Source organism: Chiroxiphia lanceolata, chromosome 2 (assembly GCF_009829145.1).
Source record: "Chiroxiphia lanceolata isolate bChiLan1 chromosome 2, bChiLan1.pri, whole genome shotgun sequence".
NCBI lineage: Eukaryota > Metazoa > Chordata > Aves > Passeriformes > Pipridae > Chiroxiphia > Chiroxiphia lanceolata.
Genome location: NC_045638.1, coordinates 2208306 through 2230654, shown reverse-complemented (window position 1 = coordinate 2230654; position 22349 = coordinate 2208306). Strand labels below are relative to the sequence as shown.

General features: G+C 44.8%; 1 protein-coding gene across 1 annotated transcript; it reads left to right on the top strand.

Moving 5' to 3' along the window:
• Positions 1-5040: 5040 nt before the first annotated feature.
• LOC116782738 (claudin-14-like) lies at positions 5041-6151 on the top strand. The gene has a single exon (XM_032679672.1). It carries the CDS (start codon positions 5087-5089, stop codon positions 5777-5779), a length of 693 nt encoding a protein of 230 aa, XP_032535563.1. The 5' UTR covers positions 5041-5086; the 3' UTR covers positions 5780-6151.
• The last annotated feature ends 16198 nt before the right edge of the window (positions 6152-22349 follow it).

Here is a 22349-nt window from a genome sequence, read left to right as displayed (position 1 = left end):
GCCAGCAGCAACTGGGCCCAGGCAGGAACAAGCCCTGAAATGAAGGGCAGCACCCACAGCCAAGACAGACACATGGGTGCTCTAGCACCCATCAGGAGGGTCCTATGAATGCAGGAGGAAACAATGAGGTGGTGCAAGGCCAGTGACAACCCTATGGAGCCACAGGGAAGGTCCTGGAGGCTCCCTGGGTCTGAGGAAGGGCTAAGGCTCCTCTTGCACATCTGGCAGAGCAGCAGCTGCTCTGATCCGTGTCAGCCCCTCTCGTTTCACAGAGAGGGGGTGGGAGTAGGTGTAGGATCAGAGTTGGTTACAGTGTGCCTTTCAAGCTTTTATTGATTCCCTAATCTCCCCTTTCAAAAAAAAAAAAAAATAAATAAAATAAAAAGTAAAATAAAGAGGGGGGAAATAAAGAGAAGAATTTTGCTGGGAGCCAGGAGGGCCTTATTCCCCCCTCAGATCTGCCCTCCCTCACCCACATACAAGGAGGGAGCTCTTCTTACCAGTCGAATTTTTTTTTTCCCCTAAAAACATCTGAGCAGGATTGAGCAACGAGAGGGCCTGGGAAGCTGAACCAGATGAGCTCACAGTGAGTGGAACCTCACTCACCTGCCAGGTGAAGCTGCCACCCGAGCACACCCTAAAGCCCTGATCCACCTGGCACTTAAACATTAATTAATCAGGATATGTGAGAATTATCAAATAAAACTAATTAAAAGGGTAAAATGAGTGTATATTGAGAGGCCTGGCTCAGCTGAGGTCCATTGTTCTGCAGCTGGCAGGGATATCTGGAAGGGACATCCCATCACAACACTTTGCCCTCCCAGCCCAGAGGCTAAAAGGGATTTCTGGAGTTTTTTGAGGGAATTGGTGCGGGATTAGAAGGTGCTGAAGTTAAAACATAAGTTGGTAAGGGAAAATACCAAAATTACCGGATTAAAACCCGTTGGCAGAACCTCCTGCAGCCCAGGGGAGGAGAAGCACCACAGTCACAGCCCTCAGGAGAAGCAGCAATTCCGAGGTCTGGAGAAAGGGCTCGGAAAGAGCGGCAGCGAAAGGATAAGACTGATACGGGTGGGGAAACAGTAAAATGAGAAACAATGAAAGAGACAGCAGTAAAACATGCATCTGTTATTTAATCCTGGGTAAATACCCAGATTAGTGACATCAGTCTCCGCTGTTTATTTGGAGCTTACTTTGGAGCCGTGTCTCCGTCTCTCTATCGCAGCTGTGGAAAGCACAGCCAAGGGTTTATCCCATCTAGGGCTGGTCCTGTACGACACAGGCATCAGGCAAAACCAGAGTTTGTATGGAAAAGTTGTCTTTCCAGCCCTCGTGGTTGTAAAAATAAAGCTGGTGTGACCTGGCAGAGCAAGGAAATTCAGGAGTTTCGGAGTTTCTCTTCACAGATTGTCACATCGTTTTGCAGTCACTCGGTGCTCAGGTGGGCTTTGAAGGTCATGAAGGTTCATGTGGACACTGTCTCTTTTTTTTTCATTGTTTTTTATCCCAGACTGATGCCATCTTCACTTCCCCACAAAGGCTGGTTCATGGAATTACAGAATCACTGAGGCTGGAAAAGCCCTCCCAGCCCATGGAGCCTGTTCCTGGCGCCCACCTTGTCCCCCAGCCCAGAGCACTGAGTACCATGGCCAGGCCTTCCCTGGACACCTCCAGGGTTTGGGACTCCAAACCTCCCTGGGCAGCCCCTTCCAAGGCCTGACCACCCTTTCCGTGGAGAAATTCCTCCTCCTGTCCAACCTGACCCTCCCTTGGCACAGCTGGAGGTCGTTTGTCCTGTCACTGGTTCCCTGGGAGAAGAGGTCGACCCTTGAGTGAGAAAGCAAAATTTGCCCAATTTCTAAAAAAAAAATAATTAACAAACACAACCCATGTAGAAAAAAAAAAAAAAAAGGCTTTTTTTGGTTTGTTTTGTTTTGTGTTTGACCAGGTTCAGCCCACAAGAAACACCGAACCTGATCCCACTGCAGAGGTCCCGTTGGGAGCAGAGCTGGAAGGTGAGACATTTTCACAAGGCTGCTGATGTTATTGGAGATAAATGTGTGAAGTTGCTGCTGGTTTTGCCACTTGGCATCAAGGAGGGCAAGGCTGTGGGAGTGGCACTGAGCACCAGGGGCAGCTGGCAACTGCTGAGAAAGGCACGTGGAAAACATGACGCCGAGCGAGCGGGGCTAATTAACAGTGGTTTCTTAAATTAGAAAGCTTTTGATGGCTAATGGTTAAAAATAACACCTTAATGACAGCTAAAAATAGCTGCTACCAAGCCCCAGAGTATTCTGACCTCCATTACATTGTGGGGCCACTTCCCATGACCGGCGGTGTAAATCACATTTCCCTTTTTAAATCCTGTTCTCCCCGGGATGAGGCTGCAAAGCCTCGTGCCTGACCTTGAAAGCCTGATTGCAAAAGTGCAAGAGGAACCTGGAGCACTCCTCTGGATGGTGGGCAACACGTGGATATCATGTGTGGGATGACCAAGTGGAGAGAGGATCATCTTGGTTTGTCTTCATCTGCGGTCATGAACAGGGAAAAATACTGAGGGAATGGAAAACACTGAGCAGGCAGGAGCAGGGATGTGAAAGGTGGTGCTGGAATTAGGGACACAGGAGGCCCAAACTCCATTTCCAGCTCAGATGCAGATTTCTCGTGCGAGCTGGGAAGGTCCCTCATCATCCTGCTGTGCCCCAGAGCCAGGTCTAGATGTCCCTGATCCTGGAGGAGGGTGACCAGGATAATTTCTCTTATTCATAACGATGTGTCTTCACGGGAGACAATCAGGAACATAAAAATGAAAAAAATACTGCCTGATTTCCCTTCATATGTGAACCAAACCCAAGCAATCCAGAAGGCAAACATCCATTGAGGACTTCTGGAACAGAAATCAAATATCTCCAGTGCTGCCTTAAGCATTTGCTCACTTTTGTTGTGTTCCTTTGTACTGGGCTTGGCCCTAACCCTGGGCCCTGTCATGTCGAGGCACTCTGTGACAGCTGAGAGAAATCTACAGCCTGCTTTTCCCTGGAAAATGGCAGAGAGACCCCATGGAATCCACCTGGAACGATGACTTTGGATATAAACCCCTCTGAGTTTGTTTGCCAATGAGGCAAATTACTCCAACAACCACACAAACTCAGTAGTTTTCATTCAGGTGTTATGTGAAGAGTATCTGAAAGGCCAGAAAGCCATAACAGTAGGAAAAATCCTCCCTAAAACCAGGCATACTAAAGGAAAGCTGGACTTTGGGGTTTCACTTCTTTTCTTTTCTTCTGGGAACTTCTTTGCAAATCCTGTCCAACATCCCATTACTCCCCATCCCATGCCTGCACACAGCAGACACACTTCAAATAAAAGGAATATGTGGAAGTACAAGACCCTCAGCCCATGGTGTTGTCCTGCCTGGCCCATAAAATCCCTGTGCTTTTCAGGTTTTCCCTTTCTTTTGGCACAATGTCCAAGGCAGGTTCTGATTTGTTTGGGGAGGAGACCCTCCCATCTTACAAGAAAGATGAGACACTGGAGACAGAACATGAAGGGACAGGACAAAGGGGAGTGGATTCAAACTGAGAGTAGGTTTAGACTAAATATGAGGAAGAAATTCCTGGCTGTGAGGGTGGGGAGGCCCTGGCACAGGTTGCCCAGAGAAGCTGTGGTTGGCCCTGGATCCCTGGAAGTGTCCAAGACCAGGTTGGATATGTCTTGGAGCAACCTGGGCTAGTGGAAGGTGTCCCTGCCCGTGGCAAGGGATTGGAATGAGAAGATCTTTAAGGTCCCTTCCAACCCAAACCATTCCATGATTCCATGATCTTGTAGTCAGGCAGAGATTGGTGCATTCTGGGACAACAGTCGGAGACAAACCTCGGCACTGATGCCCATCCCGAGCTCTCCTGCCTCGTTAGTGAAATAATGGGACATTAAACCAGCTTCCACTTTGCTCCTTGTTCCTCATTCTCTTGTTCCAAGGGCATTCATCAGTTTGGCCAGATGGTTTTCCTCCCTTTCCCTGCCGAGGCCGAGCCCTGCAAACACTCTCTCCCGCGAACACGAGTTCAGCACATGCGCGGCCTCGGCAGGATCGGAGCCTAAATTCGTTCCCGTTCCTGAATTCCGAGATGGATTTCGATGCAATAGTTATTTTACATATTAAAGTATCAGGTTTCTGCCCACACACATAATGCATGATGTACAACAGACCTCGCAAGGCAGCCACTGGAAAAGACCCCTTAATCTGCGATTTATGCAGGAGGAAGAGTTCCTGCTCCTTGTTTTTCAGCTTGAATTTATACCTGACCAAAGGTGTTGCCCCTCAGAAGCTCCACGACGTACATCTGGTTTCACATGCTGTCCCTTCACCCACAGCCTAAAATCATAAGCTGAAACTCCACAGACACCAATGAAAATTATTCCCCTTTGAGCTGCTTTATTAAAATACAACCTCAAGAAATACTGGCAAGCCAGGAAAGCGACTTTAATCCAATACTTGTTATCCTCTTCCACAGGTTTTAAATCACTCTCTTTGCTCCCTACTTCGAGCAAATACACCCTTATTGTTTTCCTAGTCCTGCTATGACCTTCTGGGAATGTTTTCATCGGGTAAAGCAACCTGCAGCTCCCTACTTTATAAATCTCCCTCGTTCCAAGTGTTAACACCGGCTAATTCTCCGCTTCAGAAAGGAAATCGTGTTTGTTTTTTTGAAGAGTCTGCTGGGAAGGGGAATATTTGCATTTAAAATATTTTTTTTCCCATTTCATAAATTGTCCTGAGTTCTCTTCCCAGCGGGCAGCAGGAAGGCTGTTTATATAAGTGGAGAGGGAAGCTCACTTTTCCCGTTGCTTCCACGAAAGTACGATTAACAGCGATAACTATGCTAATTATTGCACTAACTGGACCTGGAATGCCGATGCATTTGGGTAATAATTAACTCCTTTTTCCCTCAATTACCTTTTATTAGGAGAGCAGGAGGCGTCAAAGCAAAACAGCTGCACATCTTCCAAGAAAAGCCCCGTGTTTTCCGAAGGAACTCGAGCGGAGGCGCCTCGTTCAAGAGGAGCAGGCAGGACAAACATTAACATGGCCAGCTCAGCTTTGGAGTTACTGGGCTTCTCCCTCAGCCTGCTGGGCCTAATTGGGACGTTAATTGCCACCCTGCTGCCCCACTGGTGGCGGACGGCCCACGTGGGCACCAACATCGTCACGGCCGTGTCCTACACCAAGGGGCTGTGGATGGAGTGCGCCTGGCACAGCGCCGGCATCTTCCAGTGCCAATCCCACCGCTCCCAGCTGGCGCTGCCGCCCGACCTGCGCGCCGCCCGCGCCATGATGGTGATGTCCTGCTCGCTGTCGGCGCTGGCCTGCGGGATGGCCGCGCTGGGGATGCGCTGCACGCGCTGCGCCGAGGGCACCCGCGCCAAGGCCTCCGGCGCCGCGTCCGGCGGCGCCGTGTTCGTCGTGGCCGGGCTGCTCTGCCTGGTGCCCGTTTCCTGGAGCACCAACGAGGCGGTCACGGATTTCTACAGCCCCGTGCTTCCCGGCGGGATGAGGTACGAGCCGGGCCAGGCGCTGTACCTGGGCTTCGCCTCGGCGGTGCTGACGGTGCTGGGGGGAGCGTTGCTGTGCCGGTGCCGCGGGGATGGGGAGCGTTTCCAGCCCGGCAGCCTCCGGACTGTTCCCTCCTCCAGACCACCGGCTGCCTACAAGGGAAACCATCCCTCTTCCCTGACATCTGCTTCCCACGGCGGGTACAGGCTGAGCGACTACGTGTGAGTTCCCCGGGAGCGGCCGGCGAGACGCAGCTGCTTCGGGATCTCTGTGCGTGGCACCAGGCAAAGCTGAGGGAACTTTGGATTTACACTTTGAATTCACACTTTGAATTCACACTTTGAATTCACACTTTGAATTCACACTTTGAATTCACACTTTGAATTTACACTTTGAATTTATACTTTGAATTCATACTTTGAATTTACACGTTGAATTTACACTTTGAATTTACACTTCGAATTCATACTTTGAATTCACACTTTGAACTCATACTTTGAATTTATACTTTAAATTTATATTTTGAATTTACACTTTGAATTCCTACTTTGAATTTATACTTTAAATTTATATTTTGAATTTACACTTTGAATTTACACTTTGAATTCACACTTTGAATTTATACTTTAAATTTATATTTTGAATTTATACTTTGAATTTACACTTAGAATTCATACTTTGAATTTGAATTTATACTTTGAATTTACACTTTGAATTCATACTTTGAATTTGAATTTATACCTTGAATTTACACTTTGAATTCACACTTTGAACGTACACTTTGACTTTATACTTTGAATTTATATTTTAAATTTACACTTTGAATTCACACTTTGAATTCATGCTTTGAATTTATATTTTGAATTTACACCTCAAATTCACATTTTGAATTTATACTTTGAATTTATATTTTGAATTTACACTTCAAATTCACACTTTGAATTCACACTTTGAATTCATACTTCGAATTTACACTTTGAATTTATACTTTGAATTCACACTTTGAATTTACACTTCGAATTTATACTGTGAATTCATGCTTTGATTTTATATTTTGAATTTACACTTTGAATTCATATTTCAAATTTACACTTTGCACTTACACTTCGAATTTATACTCTGAATTTATATTTTGAATTCATACTTCGAATTTATATTTTGAATTCACGCTTTGAATTTACTCTTTGAATTTACACTTCAAATTTACGCTTTGAATTCAAACTTTGAATTCAGACTTTGAATTTATACTTTAAATTTATATTTTGAATTTACACTTTGAATTCATACTTTGAATTTGAATTTATACTTTGAATTTACACTTTGAATTCCTACTTTGAATTTATACTTTGTTTTACACTTTGAATTTATACTTTGAATTTGTACTTTGAATTTATATTTTGAATTTACACTTTGAATTTACACTTTGAATTTACACTTTGAATTTACACTTTGAATTCATATTTCAAATTTACACTTTGAACTTACACTTCGAATTCATACTTTGAATTTATACTTTGAATTCACACTTTGAATTTATACTTTGAACTTACACTTTGAATTCACACTTTAAATTTATACTGTGAATTTATGCTTTGATTTTATATTTTGAATTTACACTTTGAATTCATACTTTGAATTTACACTTTGAACTTACAGTTTGAATTCACACTTCGAATTTACACTTCAAATTCACACTTTGAATTTATACACTGAATTCATACTTTGAATTTATACTTCGAATTCATACTTTGAATTCATCCTTTGAGTTCACAAAGGTTGTGACACAAAGTTTACCACTGTCCCTTTCTTCCTCTCCTTTCTTTCAAGAGAAGGGAAGAGTGTGGTTTTATGGGAATAAACTCAAAGGAGGCTTCGATATTCCCGGACCTGCCAACCTTCAATCAGGGCTTTGCAGGCAGGTGTTAAAAGTGATATTTTGGGTTGTAGTTTGTGCCCTGCAACCAGCACTGAAGCAGAACTGGCCACAACTTGTTGGTTTTTTCCCAACAAAAGGTGCTGTTTTGCCTAAACCGTGGAATTCTGTGGGATACAGGGGGATTTTCAGCCTGCTCCGTTCCTCATTTCCAGAAGGCACGAACGTTTCATTATGACAAGGCACTAATTTTGCTTTGACTTAACTGTTTGCTTTTCTACAGCCCCTTGAAACACGAATTTCAACTGCATTATGACAGACGTGCTTGACAGCCTGCTCTGGCCAATATTTCAAGTTACACTGCAATGTTTTGACCGTATCAAAATCAAATTTCAGCACGTTTTTGAAATGTGCAACGCCAGGGGAACAAACCACCTCAGTGGGTTTTTTTTACAAGTGTCAATGATAGAGTGAAACTGGATGTTTGATGTTAAAACATTTTTTTTTTTTTTAAATTAAAAAGAAAATTTATCAGAATTTTGTCCCAGGATGAGCATTTAGCTTTTGAGCAGATTTAGCACTCTGTACAATCTATGCACAGACACTGGAAAAACAGTTTCTAGAACCCTATTCCCCAGTTATATATAATGAAATATAGGCTCAGTCCTGGTATTTTTTACCTGAATTCCTGGCTGAAGGTGCATTAGGGTTAACAAGGGTATTTCCACCTCCTCCAGTGGGTTTTGGGGAACTTCCATTCCTCCAGGATTCAGGGCACGGAGCAGCTTCCATGTCATTCATGGATTGTGATCATTGCCTGCCAGGAATATCAAATCAAGACATTTCCTTCTAAAAATCCTCACGGAATGAAATCATTCCACAGCGTGTCCAAACAATTAAAAAATCAAAATCATGAACAAAGAAGCCCAGCCCTCCCATTTTGTGTTCTAATCAAGTCCCACGCACATAAATTCTGGTATAAAACCATCCCAAGAAAGAAAAGCACTGAATTCCTGTTAAACCAGAAAGTTATGGGTCTCCCCAGTGCAAAATATGGACCAACACACTGAAAAAAAAGGTAATGACAAGACCTGTGAGGTAACTACTTTTAGTTTGCAAAAAAAAGACTGTTTGCCATTATATTATTACCTTGTAGCACCTCCAGAGCTGGGAGCTTTTCAACATTTTCTCTGATTTCACCCTGAACCTTCCTTTTGAGGCTGATCACCTTTGCCATGTGTTTCGTGTGGATTTGAGTTGTGGCAGAGGGTTTTTCTGCATTGATGAAGCTTAAAACAACAGAACTGTTTTTAAACAAACAAACAAACAAACAAAAAAACCCCCTGCATTTCTAAGCAATTTGCTGAGACCAGGAATAATAAAAAAAGGATCTGGGACCAGGCTGGGATGATTTCTGGTGATGCAGTGACAGGACAAGGGGGAATGGCTTCAAACTGAGGGAGTGCAGGGTTAGATGGGATATTAGGAAGGAATTCTTCCCTGTGAGGCCCTGGCACGGGTTTCCCAAAGAAGCTGTGGCTGCCCCTGGATCCCTGGAAGTGTCCAAGGCCAGGTTGGATGGTTGGATAAACTTGGAGCAACCTGGGCTAGTGGAAGGTGTCCCTGCCCATGGCAGGGGGGTGGAATGAGATGATCTTTAAGGTCCCTTCCAACCCAAACCATTCCATGATTCTATGACTGGTCTCTGACACTGCAAACATCTCAGTAACAGCCTCTGAGGTGCAAAGAATCCACAGAAACTGCTTTCACGGTGGCTTTTTGGAGAAGATGGAGACCAGCTGCTCATAGTCCATTACACATTTTCTGGGATGCCTTTCCAGGAGGGAAGGTAGCCCAGTGAAGGTGGCCAATTACCAAGGGGTTTTCCTGTATTTACATTACAATAGATCCTGCCAAGTGATTAGATATCAACCTGAACAAGGGCCTTTGGACAGCCCTGAATGCTGGAACACGAGTCCAAGCGCAGGAAATGGGCTGGTGGGTCATTAGGTGGTGTGTTTGCAATACACTGATAAATTAACTCACTTGCCAAGATGTTTGTGTGGTGGGATTACTCCTGTGTAGTGCTATTCTTGCTGCACAAAGGCCCAGCCAAGCAGGAGACGTGACAGTAGCAAGAACAGTTTAGAAAGCCCTGGCAAAAATACCTGGAAGTGCTCGGATGTCAGTAAAGGCAGGGAAATGGTTTCTTTCACAGGGGGCTGTGAACCAGGGGATCTTGTTCCATTGTAAAAATGACAACGATCTCTTTTTCTTTCTTTTTCTTTTTCTTTCTTTCTTTCTCTCTTTCTCTCTCTCTCCTTCTTTCTTTCTTTCTCTCTATCTTTTGCTTTCTTTCACTCTTTCTTTCTTTCTTTCTCTCTTTCCCTTTCTTTCACTCTTTCTTTCTTTCTCTCTTTCTTTTTCTTTCTTTCTCTCTTTCCCTTTCTTTCTTTTTCTTTCTCTCTTTCTCTTTCTCTCTTTCTCTCTTTTGCTTTCTCTCTTTCTCTCTTTTACTTTCTCTCTTTCTCTCTTTCTTTTACTTTCTCTCTTTCTTTTTCTCCCTTTCTTTCTCTCTTTCTTTTTCTCTTTTTCTTTCTCTCTTTCTCTCTTTCTTTTACTTTCTCTCTTTCTTTTTCTCCCTTTCTTTCTCTCTTTCTTTTTCTCTTTTTCTTTCTCTCTTTCTCTCTTTCTTTTACTTTCTCTCTTTCTTTTTCTCCCTTTCTTTCTCTCTTTCTTTTTCTCTTTTTCTTTCTCTCTTTCTCTCTTTTTCTTTCTCTCTTTCTCTCTTTTTCTTTCTCTCTTTCTTTTTCTTTCTTTCTCTCTTTCTCTCTTTTTCTTTCTCTCTTTCTCTCTTTTTCTTTCTCTCTTTCTTTTTCTTTCTTTCTCTCTTTCTCTCTTTTTCTTTCTCTCTTTCTCTCTTTTTCTTTCTCTCTTTCTTTTTCTTTCTTTCTCTCTTTCTCTCTTTTTCTTTCTCCCTTTCTTTTTCTTTCTTTCTCTCTTTTTCTTTCTCTCTCTCTCTCTTTTTCTTTCTCTCTTTCTTTTTCTTTCTTTCTCTCTCTCTTTTTCTTTCTCTCTTTCTTTTTCTTTCTTTCTCTCTTTTTCTTTCTCTCTTTCTTTTTCTTTCTTTCTCTCTTTCTCTCTTTTTCTTTCTCTCTTTCTCTCTTTCTTTCTCTCTTTCTCTCTTTTTCTTTCTCTCTTTCTCTCTTTCTTTCTCTCTTTCTCTCTTTTTCTTTCTCTCTTTCTCTCTTTCTTTCTCTCTTTCCTTCTTTCTTTCTTTTCTTTTTCTTCCTTCCTTTCTTCTTCCTTCCTTCCTTTCTTTCTTTCCTTTCTTCCTTCCTTCTTTCCTTCTTCCTTTCCTTCTTTCTTCACTCCCTCCCTCTCTTCCTTCCTTTCTTCATTTTTTCCTTTCTTTCTTGAAAACCAGCACCTGAGGTGCATTGAGTATCACAAAAACAGACAGAGTCACTGACTGAAAGAAACTCTCTGGGTCATGAACTGGTTGGTGGTTTTGTTCTGTTTTTCCCTCAAGTCCTGGAATGAGGTAACTGGATAAACCACAACAAAACTCGAGTCATTTCTTCAAGAAACGTGTCTGAGTCGACAAATAAGATGAGGAAATGAGCTCAGTTCCGTAATTAAAAGTTCTACTGATTTAAGACACCCAACAATTAGCTGGTAATTAAGGTTTTTCACATCAGTGTATTAAGATTAATGAAAATTCTGTGTCTACCTGTGAATATCTACTACTGATTTCCTGTTTACTTTACTGTTTATCATGGAATTACAGAATGGTTTGGGTTGGAAGGGACATTAAAGCCCATCCAGTGCCACCCCCTGCCATGGGCAGGGACACCTTCCACTGGCCCAGGTTGCTCCAGCCTGGCCTTGGACACTTCCAGGGATCCAGGGGCAGCCACAGCTTCTCTGGGCAACCTGTGCTGGTCCCTCCCCACCCTCTCATCCAAGAATTCCTTCCTGATATCTCATCTAAACCTACCCCTTAAGACTTTCCCCTTCTTCCTTTATTTTTAGAGGAAGACACCAAATATCTCCTGTTAATTCACAGTTCCCTTTGCCACGTGTCTCACAAGAAGGTTTTTGTCTGTGAGAATGGTGGGCCAGGGCAAAGTGTTTCATGAGTACCAGGAGCAGCTCAAAGAAGAGCTGAAAACCCATCCTTTAATTTTTCTCCCTATCTAAGACATCATCTCTTCCTTTCATGCCTTGCTTTCCCGTGCAGCATGAGGAATACGTTCTTTTTCACTCGTTTTCTTAAAAATTATTCATATATCTTGGTCCACCATGCTCCTATTATCCACATTTCCTATTCTTACCACCAGATGGGCACCTGGTCACGTTGATTCCCAGTTTAATTCGGATCATCCTTCCCAATTCTTCTGCCCACGGCATCAGAAGACGGGTTTAAACCTGCTGAGGCTTGATCCTGCCCAAGCATAAATCAGAGGAGCTCAACTGAAGTTTCTTCACAGCAGCTCTAGATAAGTTTCCCCCCTTTACAGCCAGTTTGTTAAACAGTTTTCTATAAACTCAAACATCTGAATGGGCTTAAAATGCTCTACAGAGAAGAAAGGCAGGATACACCAACCTCCCTCCTTTTTTTTTTTCTTTTTTTTTCCTGGGGGAAAAGCTTGTTAATTTTATTTTCTGCTTTAAGCACGAGGAAAACACATTAATTTCATTAGCTGCCACCCAAAAGATCTCTGGTAAGCAAACTGTCACAAAGCAGAGTGAATAAAAAGAGTGAATCAATGCAGAGATTTGATCTGTTAAGAGCACATGTATATACCTTACATCTATGTGTGGAGGTATCAAAGGGTGAAATTCTGGCTTGATTGACTTTACCGAGGTCAGGATTTCACCCATAAGCTCATTAATATCGTCGATACTCCCAAATCTATTATAGAGCTTTTAACTAAAAGGCCTCCAGAGCAAAAGAGAATCGAAGTCGTGGGAGTTCTGCCCCCTTAAGAGGGATGGCAACCCGCGGGATGTCTGAGGGAGTTCTCGAGTCAAGGACAATCCGTTTTACTTTTAAAACGCCCTTAATCACCGGTATCGATCAAGGCTCCCTAATGGGGGTGCTCTGGGATCCATCCCGCCTCGGGGATGTCGCCGCTTCCCCGGCAATTCCAGCTGGATCAGGCCGCCTTTGTGATGCGTGTCAGCTCCAGCTCATCGCTCCCAGCCCTGCCCCGGGAGGCTGGCAGAGCAATCCCACACTTCCACCCCTCACCCAGCCGCCTGTTGGGTTTATTTGGACACATTTCAAAGGGCTGAGAGCTTGTCCCGTGGAAAACAGGGGAGAACAAAAGTCCAAGGAGCGCCAACGAGCCTTGGAAAACAGAGTTGGGACTCAGAATTGCTGATGCCTTCGGTGCTTTGGAAATAGGGTGGGGTTTGAGGTGAGGGGGCTGATGAGGAGCATTTGGGGTTGTTCAGCCTGGAAAGAGGAGGTTTTGGGGTGACCTAATTGTGGCCTTCCAGTGCCACAAGAAAGATGCAGAGAGACTATTTCCAAGGGCCTGGAGTGACAGGACAAGGGGGAATGGCTTCAAATTGAATGATGGTAGGTGACAGTGTTACCCAAAACAGGGCAAACTAAGCCAAAATTCTCTACTCCAAACTTACATCTACTTAAAGATATTTCTCATCTTCTTCTTTTTTTTTCTAATAAAAGTGAATATTTTTGGCTTCTTTCCATCTAGTGAAGAAAAAGAGCTGTGAATAGACTTTTACAAGGGCCTGGAGTGGCAGGACAAAGAGGAATGGCTTCAAACTGCCAGAGGGCAGGATTAGATGGGATACTGGGAAGGAATTCCTTCTTAGGAGGGTGGTGAGGCCCTGGCCCAGGTTGCCCAGAGAAGCTGTGGCTGCCCCTGGATCCCTGGAAGTGTCCAAGGCCGGGTTGGATGTGCCTTGGAGCAACCTGGGCTGGTGGAAGGTGTCCCTGCCCATGGCAGGGGTGGCACTGGATGATTTTCAATGACCCTTCCAACCCAAATTATTCCATGATTCTATGATTTGTCTCATGGAAAACTCAGTGAAATGGAAGCAAATGTCTTCTAACAGCTGAATCCAGGGAAAACAACTTGTTCTTTTGGCTGATGATAACGTGGCAGAAACAACCTCTAAACAAACTTGATGATGAAGCTGGTAATGAACTAAATGAATTTACTAAGGGGGACCACAGGGTTGGGGTTTCTTCCATAATATTTAGCATTAATGTTAACAACTGTTAATAAATTAGGAGATGAGAGAAGAGAGGGATGGCAGCGAGCCAGGCAGAGGGAAATAACCTTTAAACACCCAAGATCTCCAATCTGTGAAAGAAGGACAGGGAGCTCACATTTCCCACAGTTGTGAGCTGAACAAACAAATCCCCCGTGGGTCCCAAAGGGCCTGGCTGCACACAGGAGCCCTGGGGCCTCTGCACCTCAGCCTTGACCTAAATACAGGGGGGAGAGAAGTGCAGGGATGAGAAAAGTGAGGGGAAAGACCTACAGGGGAGCTCCCTGGAACACGGTGTCCAGTTTGGAGTTGGGTTATTTGGGCCTGGCCACATAAGGATCATGGAATCCCAGAATGGTTTGGGTTGGAAGGGACCTTAAGGATCATCCAGTGCCACCCCCTGCCATGGGCAGGGACACCTTCCACTAGCCCAGGTTGCTCCAAACCCCATCCAGCCTGGCCTTGGAGACTTTCAGGGATCCAGGGGCAGCCACAGCTTCTCTGGGATTTCTATCCCAAGCCCTCCCCATCCTCACAGGGAAGAATTTCTTCCCAAAATTTAATCTAGCCCTGCCCTCCTTCAGCTTCAGGCCTCTCATCCTATCTCCACCTGCCCTTGGGAAAAGTCCCTCTCCAGCCTTCTTGTAGCCCCTTGAGGCACTGAAAGGCTGCTATAAAGTCTCCCTGGATTCTTAAATGCTCTTTCAAAATATCCTCTCTTCTCATGGTTCAAGACATCAAAGAGGGCCAAGTCAACAATCATAACAACTTAATAATCATAGGTTTTTACACCACTGGTAGCTTGCTCTCTCTCTCTTTATAAATAAAGATTGACAAAACACAGAACACAATTAAAATTTCTTGATGATATGTCTTCAGTTTGCTCTCACCACACCCCTACATCTGGATTTGTCTGAAGGTTTTGAAATACTCTGTGCACCAAGGAACCTAAAACTTTGCCAGACTCATTCAGCCCATCTCTCTAACAGTTATGACAACTGATATAAAGGAAAGTCAAGGAATAAACGGCCTGATTTGGTCTGACAGAGTACAAACAAATGAGCTCCTGTGATAAGAACTGAACAGTGACAATTAGAAGAGCTGCTAAGAAATCCCTTTGAGTGGGTTGTCCCATCAGCAGCAAAAAGCTCCAGGGCCCCTGGGAGGCAAAGGGTTCAGTATTTAAACTCAGATACAGATCAGAGAATGAATCATAAAATCATGGAATGGTTTGGGCTGGAAAGCACCTTAAAGATCATCCAGTTCCACGCCCCTGCCATGGGCAGGGGCACCTTCCACTAGCCCAGGTTGCTCCAAGCCCTGTCCAACCCTCCCCTAAATCAGCCTGAGATGCCAGAGCTGACTGTCAACAGCAGGGCACAGACACTGAGAGCCCCTGGAGCTGGTCACAAACTGCAGCCTGGGGTGGGGAACTCAGGGTTCCAAATTATGTTCCAAAGCCACAGCTCACACCTGGGGCCCATGGGCAGCTCAGATGTGGCAGAGCACCATAACACTTATTTCTGAGTACAGGAATCACAGCATCCCAGAATCCCTGAGGTTGGAAAAGTCCTCCAAGATCATCCAGTCCCCCCTGTGCCCCATCCCCACCTTGTCCCCCAGCCCAGAGCACTGAGTGCCACGGCCAGGCCTTCCTGGGACACCTCCAGGGCTGGGCACTCCAAACCTCCCTGGGCAGCCCCTGCCAAGGCCTCACCACCCTTTCCAGCAGGAAATTCCTCCTCCTGTCCAACCTGAGCCTCCCCTGGCACAGCTGGAGGCTGTTCCCTCTCCTCCTCTCCCTTGTTCCCTGGCAGCAGAGCCCGACCCCCCCCCGGCTCCCCCCTCCTGTCAGGGGGTTGCAGAGCCAGAAGGTCCCCCCTGAACCTCCTTTTCTCCAGGCTGAGCCCCCCCAGCTCCCTCAGCCCCTCCTGCTGCTCCAGCCCCTTCCCCAGCTTCACCAGGAAACACTCCCTGTGTCCAGGACAGGATGAATCTGCATCCCAGCTCAGTGCCATCTACAAATCCGTCTTCCCCATCCAAAGGAAAAGAATATCTCAGTGGAGGACGATCTGAATTATCTGCTACACCTGATTTAAACTTCACTGTACTCCATGGGAGCCAACTCCAACTCAGGTTTCACCTGAATGCCTGTGGAAAAAGCCACCTACAGCTCCCTGTAGGTCAATCCCAAAGGATGCAGCCAATAGCTCCTTTCCTATTTAAACCCAGCCTGAATTGGGTATTAACTACCTGCTGTGTTTGGCAGATCTCTTATTCCTAAAATAAATAACTGTATGAAAAGTCATAAACTCTATACTGGACTTTTTCATTAAAAAAAAATAATCAAAAAATAGAAAAAAAAATCAAAGTACTGTCAGGATTTGAGCAGCCTCACTTATTGCAGTAAATCTGGCTTCCACAGCTGTTCCTGCTGTACTGTGTCCTTCAGCCAAGAGTAGCTGCAGTCCAACATTTCCTCCTTAGGTTATCCCTCACCCAGAGCAAAGCCAAGTGAGTTTTGGACAGGACTCGCATGCTAGAAATTATGAATGTGCTCTTATTAGAGCAGGTTGCATGTTTTACATTAAACAGCCATTCAAATAACAATCCAGCAAAATGCTGGTGGATATGAGAGTTACTTTGGCTAAAAGAACACGTTTTTCTTCCAGTCTCCATCAAAACTCACCCATATCTATCACTCCGAGGATCTGAGGATGTTAATGAAGATTTTGCTTAAACTTGGTTGAGCTCCTTCCCTGGTGCCAGATCCTGTTCTCCTGTTTCATAGTTGCACCAGTTCAGAAATTGCCTGGTTCTCACTGGGGACGAGCCTTTTACAGGTTCCACTGCAGCTCATAAAAGAGGGGGGAAAAGCAGGAAAAAAAGAGAAAAAAAAAAAAAAGAGGGGAAAAAAAAAAAGGGAAAGCAGCATTTTCTCCTCCTGCCTGTTAAAAACTTGCCTATGCTGAGTTGAGACCCACAGAGTGTCTCATAAAGTGGTTTGGTTTCATACCATCCCAGAATGGTTTGGGTTGGAGGGGACCTTAAGGACCATCCAGTGCCACCCCCTGCCATGGGCAGGGACACCTTCCACCAGCCCAGGTTGCTCCAAGCCCCATCCAACCTGGCCTTGGACACTTCCAGGGATCCAGGGGCAGCCACAGCTTCTCTGGGAATTCTATCCCAAGCCCTCCCCACCCTCACAGGGAAGAATTCCTTCCCAATATCCCTCTGTCAGTGTGAATCCATTCCCCCTTGTCCTGTCACTCCAGGCCCTTTTGAGAAGTCCCTCTCCAAGTCAAACCCTGAAAGAAAGATTTCCTATAAAACCCAGAGAATTTCGGTGTTCCAGCAGAATTCCATACCTTGTTCTGAATTCAAAACCAGGCCTGGCAAGCTGGTTAAATGAAGTTAAAGATTAGCAATGTTGCCATCATGTGGCTGCTCTCAGCAAAGGCTCAGGGCATGAGCCTGAATTTATTAATCACCAGAAAGCAGATTGCACCTGGATTCTGCTGTTAAAATGAAGAGACAGCAATTGAAGTTGTTGCCATTACAGAATAGAATTAGCCCTTTGTTACAGTAGTTGCACAGCAAGAATGTGTGTACAATAAATAAGGTTATAACACCCCTTCCACTGCGATTCTTATCCTCGTGGATTTATAGGTCGGATTTAAAACTGCACTGCAAAATTAATCTTGAGTTATCCAAGCAGAAACTATAAATAGAAAAGCAAAAATCACCTCTTAGTGCAGAAAGAAAGAAGGAATTAAAAAGGACAAGGAGTCAGTTTAATGCCCTTCACACTTGCAATAGCTTTTAAGTAAATTTTAATGTTCCAAGCCCTGAATTAATTTATCTTATGACTGCTATAATAATTTGTGATTTTCAGTAATTTGATTATGTTTTCTCTCTCTCCACTCCAATCCCTTCTCTGCAGAACCACACCAAGCTCTTCCATACTGACAAGAACATCCAAGGAAAGGAATTCCCACAGCCCACATCAGACAAGTTGGATGTTAGTTAGCAAGTTGAAAAAATAAAATTCTTCGTTCTAAATCTACCAAAAAATGAGGCCAAATCCTGTCACCTGATAAGAAATCTCAGCTCCTGGCAGGAAATAATATAAACACCACTTGGATTTGCCAATTTGGTAAGAAAAGAAAGTGTGAGTGTGCTGGAAAACACTCCTGGGTCATTGCAAACTTCCAACGTCATCTGGGAGGTGAGGCCCTGGCACAGGTTTTCCAGGGAAGCTGTGGCTGCCCCTGGATCCCTGGAAGTGTCCAAGGCCAGGCTGGAGCAACCTGGGCTGGTGGAAGGTGTCCCTGCCCACGGCAGGGGGGTGGGAATGAGATGATCTTTAAGGTCCCTTCCAACCCAACCCATTCCGTGATTCCGTGATTCGTTCGGAAAATTGCTTCCTGACTCCTTGGAAAGGGAGAGTGAACAGAAACAACGGGGCATTCCCTGCCATCCCAGCTATTGGCAAAGCATTCCCCTTTCCTTGGTGGAAGAACAATGTCTGGGCAGTTGTTTCACACACACACACACATTTTCCTGCTCTGGAGGATCCAAGGAACAGATCGCCACGAAAAATAATCCCCTTTGCTGCACTGTCTGCTCGAAATTACACATTGTGTCTGGAAAAACATGGCAGCAGGAGGCTCCTTTGTGCTGTTCCTGCAGATCCAAGCAAGGAACACTGAATTTTGGCTCGTTGCTGGCTCCTGACTCTGCCTCCTTGCAATCATCCACCCCACAGCAGAGGTGCAGCGCTTTTGTGGGGTCAGAACCCAGAATGCTGGAGCACACAGCCAACACATTCCCCCTCTTCTCCTTGCAGAGTAAATCCATACCTTCTTTCCTGCCCTGCTATTGATTTATAAGTACATCCAGCTGGTGCAACCCCACCAGTGCCAGGAAAAGGGAAAACAAAAACATCCACGGGCTCCTGCAGCTCAAACTACCACTTTAAACAAGTTCAATTAAATGGGCCGAGATCCCACAGATAGCCACAGCCATTCCCATTCCAACCTGGCCCATTTCCATTTCCCTGAGCAAACAACACTTCAGAATCCCTTATTTCAGCTTGGCTGGAATCAAAACAGAAATGCCTGCCCAGCTTATTTATTTACTTTTTCCTGGCTAAAGGGGGGAAGTTTATGCTGAGACAAAACCTGACATTATTTATCATCACGATTTATCATCGTTTTGCTTAAGATTCACATCATGGGGCGGGGGGGGAAGAATCCACAGAGGAATTTCAGGGAAATAATAGCCTTCAAAATTAAGCTTTTCTGGTTAAACTCGTAGCAAGGGAAGCATTTTAAAATGAAAAATACAAAAGACACCCACACAGGCAACAGTGTGTGCATGTCTAGGTGGACTTGGTGCACAGACTGAACCTAAGAGCAGATTTAAATAACTGGGTCACAGGATAATAATCAGAGCACAAAGAAATCCCAAACCTGAGGATTTTGGGGGAATTAAACACCAACCAGCCCTCACAGAAAAGATGGCAACAAGTTAAAAGGCAACAAGCAGGTTCTTCTCCTTTCAAGAGCACCAGGATCAGGTTTTCAGTCCCTGGAAGAGCCCCAAGTTTATGACCAGTTTCCAGACAGAGAGAAATCTGTGAACCTTTTTAATTCTTCATGCCCTAAGAGGCAAAACCCTCTCGGGTTGCAGGCCAAGAGGCCTCAGGGCCGTGGCTTTCTGGGATTTCCAGCTGAGGGAAGGAGCAGCAGGATTCTCAGCAATATCACTTGGGCTGCAAGTGGCTTCCAGGCTCCAGGAAAACGCTGGCATATGCTGGGTTGGCAGGCAGGGAAAGGGAAAACTGAACTGCTCCCACTTTGCACATCCCTGCTGGTGTTTGGGGCACCTGCAGCCCTGGCACCGGGGGCAGGATACCAGGGAGGCTCCACCAGGTCACACAGAGATCATCAGAGGGCATGGAAGACCTTCTCCTGGATGGAAGTGGGAGGTGGGAGAGCAGGGGGAGCAGGAAGATTCCAGCAGCCAGGTCAGGGCAGCCTCAGCACCCACGGAAATGGCAGAGCCCCAAAATCCCACAGCTGAAGAAGAACAGAGCTGCTGTTTGGGGCTCTGGGCTGCTCAGGGAGGAGGATAAATGGCACCAAATGTGGGGATTTTGCTTCAGGGTTTGTTGCTGCCAAGTAAGGGCTGGGAGATCTCCCAGGCAGGTAAAAATACCTGGAAAATCACGGAATGGTTTGGGTTGGAAGGAACCTGAAAGATCATCCAGTTCTAACCTGCTGTCATGGGCAGGGACACCTTCCACCAGCCCAGGTTGCTCCAAGCCCCGTCCAACCTGGCCTTGGACACTTCCAGGGATCCAGGGGCAGCCACAGCTTCTCTGGGAATTCTATCCCAAGCCCTCACCACTCTCACAGGGAAGAATTCCTTCCCAATATCTAATCTAAACCTATCACTCAACTTGAATCCATTCTCCTTTGTCCTGTCACTCCAGGCCCTTGTAAAAGTCTTTTTACACAACTCTCTTTTCTTCACCAAGTGTAAAGAAGCCAAAAATAGTCACTTTTTAATAAAATTTAAAAAAAAGAAAATAGAGAGGAAATGTCTTCTAGTACACGTAAGTTTGGAGGAGAGATTTCTGCTTCGTTTGCCTTGTTTTGGGTAACACTGTCACCTGCTGGCAGGAGAGTGCAAAACTGAAGTTTTGTGGCAAGAAGGAAAAATAAACCCAAGTAAAACCCACTCCTGAGTAAGAAGGATCACCACTGGTGACCAAAAATCCCAGTGGTACCAAACTCCCTCCTTGCAACCAGGACTCTCAGCTTCCCATCCACTTCCTTCCCCCAGATTCCAGTTTCCTTCTCAACTCTCTCTCTCTACATCCCAGCTCAAATTAATCCATACCTGTGACTTTTCCTCTCCCAACCACCTCCATTTCCACCTACACATTCCTCCTTTTTAACAAGGAAGGAATAACTCCCTGAGAGGAGGGGGGAGCTTGGGGGAGTCGGGTTCTGCTCCCAGGGAATGAGGGGCAAGAGGAGAGGGAACAACCTCAAGCTGTGCCAGGGGAGGCTCAGGTTGGACACGAGGAGGAATTTCTCCCTGGAAAGGGTGGTCAGGAGGAATTTCTCCCTGGAAGGGGCTGCCCAGGGAGGTTTGGAGTCCCCAGCCCTGGAAATGTTCAAAAAAAACATGTGGATGTGGCACTTGAGGTTTAATGGTGAACCTTAACCTGGGCTGACAGCTGGACTTGATGATCTTAAAAGGTCTTTTCCAACCACAGTGATTCTGATTCCACACTGAAATTTGGTGTTGCCACGGAGCAGTTGGTTGGAACTGCAACAGAAGAAATGTTTGCAGGGGCAGGAAGGAAGGAAGGGTGTGAAAAGCAGAAAGGTTTCATCTAACAAATCCTGATGTCATGGAACCCATGATACCTTATCAGAGAACTCCAGTCTGCCTCCTCTTCATGATCCTGACACTGCTAAGCAGAAAACACACAGAAAAGTTACTTGAAAAAGCTACTCTTCTTGATAACAAGTTTTTATTTTATGCTATTTAGTTCGTAACAACATTTCTATGGACACTCCCTGTGTTTATACAAAATACAGAATCTGTTTTGAATCCACAGACAAGTATCAAACAAATTCTGACCAAAAGGCAGTGGTTAAATAATTACAAGATATATATATATATATATATATATATATATATGGAGAGCAGAAAAATTTATCATCAATAGCACCATGTCTGGCTGTCTAAAAACTAACCATGATTACACAGCAGGAAGTCTTTCCAGGAGCAAGATGAGTCATGAATCCCTACCCATCTTAAAAATTGCAAAATCTACTGGAAACCCATCTAAAAAGTTGCAAAATCTATTGGAGACCCATCTAAAAAGCTGCAAAGTCTATTTGAAACCCCCAGTGCAGTTACCTGTGAATCCATGTGAAACAAGGCCTTGTCAGTGCAGTGGCTCGTGGAAATATTTGGATTTTAAGGTGGGACCTCCACGTGTTTTTGTTGAAGAGCAGATGATCCTCATGATTTTAATTAGCAGTAACTCAATCAAGGAAAAGACCTGTCATTGACTGAGAGTTTAAACTGTTACACTGGAGATGATCTTCCCTATTTCTCCCCTTCCCTCTTCAAGGACCTGCTCGACTGAAATGATGCCCAAAAATTCCAAGGCATTCTTGGAAAAGTCGGGGTTTCAGGTTTATCATTTTGCATCTCCCAGCAGAAAAAAGGCTCTCAAGGCATGGATTAACTTTCCTCAGGTGATTATAAAACACAATTCCTAAGAAATCAAGCCCTGGCTTCTTAGAAGGAAGCTGGAAAAAAACAGGAACTATTTATTTGGAAAGAATGGATGTTTATATATAAATATAACAGATTGCAGAATTGGGACATAAAGGGGCTGAAAACCAAGCCACCATGAATTTTCTAAGACTCTTTGCTTATTATTGTTGTAATTTCTTTGTAGACAACACAATTCATTTATCTGAAACACTGACACAGGTATTTGTTAATATTTCCTCCGTGTCAAACTTCTGAGTCACTTTATAAAACTATTTCTGCTTTTCTAAGTATTAGTCCACTCTCTTAAAAGATGACAGAAAACAAGCACTAATTAATCACACAACCAAACCCAGGGAAGAA

Bases quoted from the DNA above. Each gene is read 5' to 3' on its own strand.
- LOC116782738 (XM_032679672.1), top strand. From the start codon at position 5,087: ATGGCCAGCTCAGCTTTGGAGTTACTGGGCTTCTCCCTCAGCCTGCTG.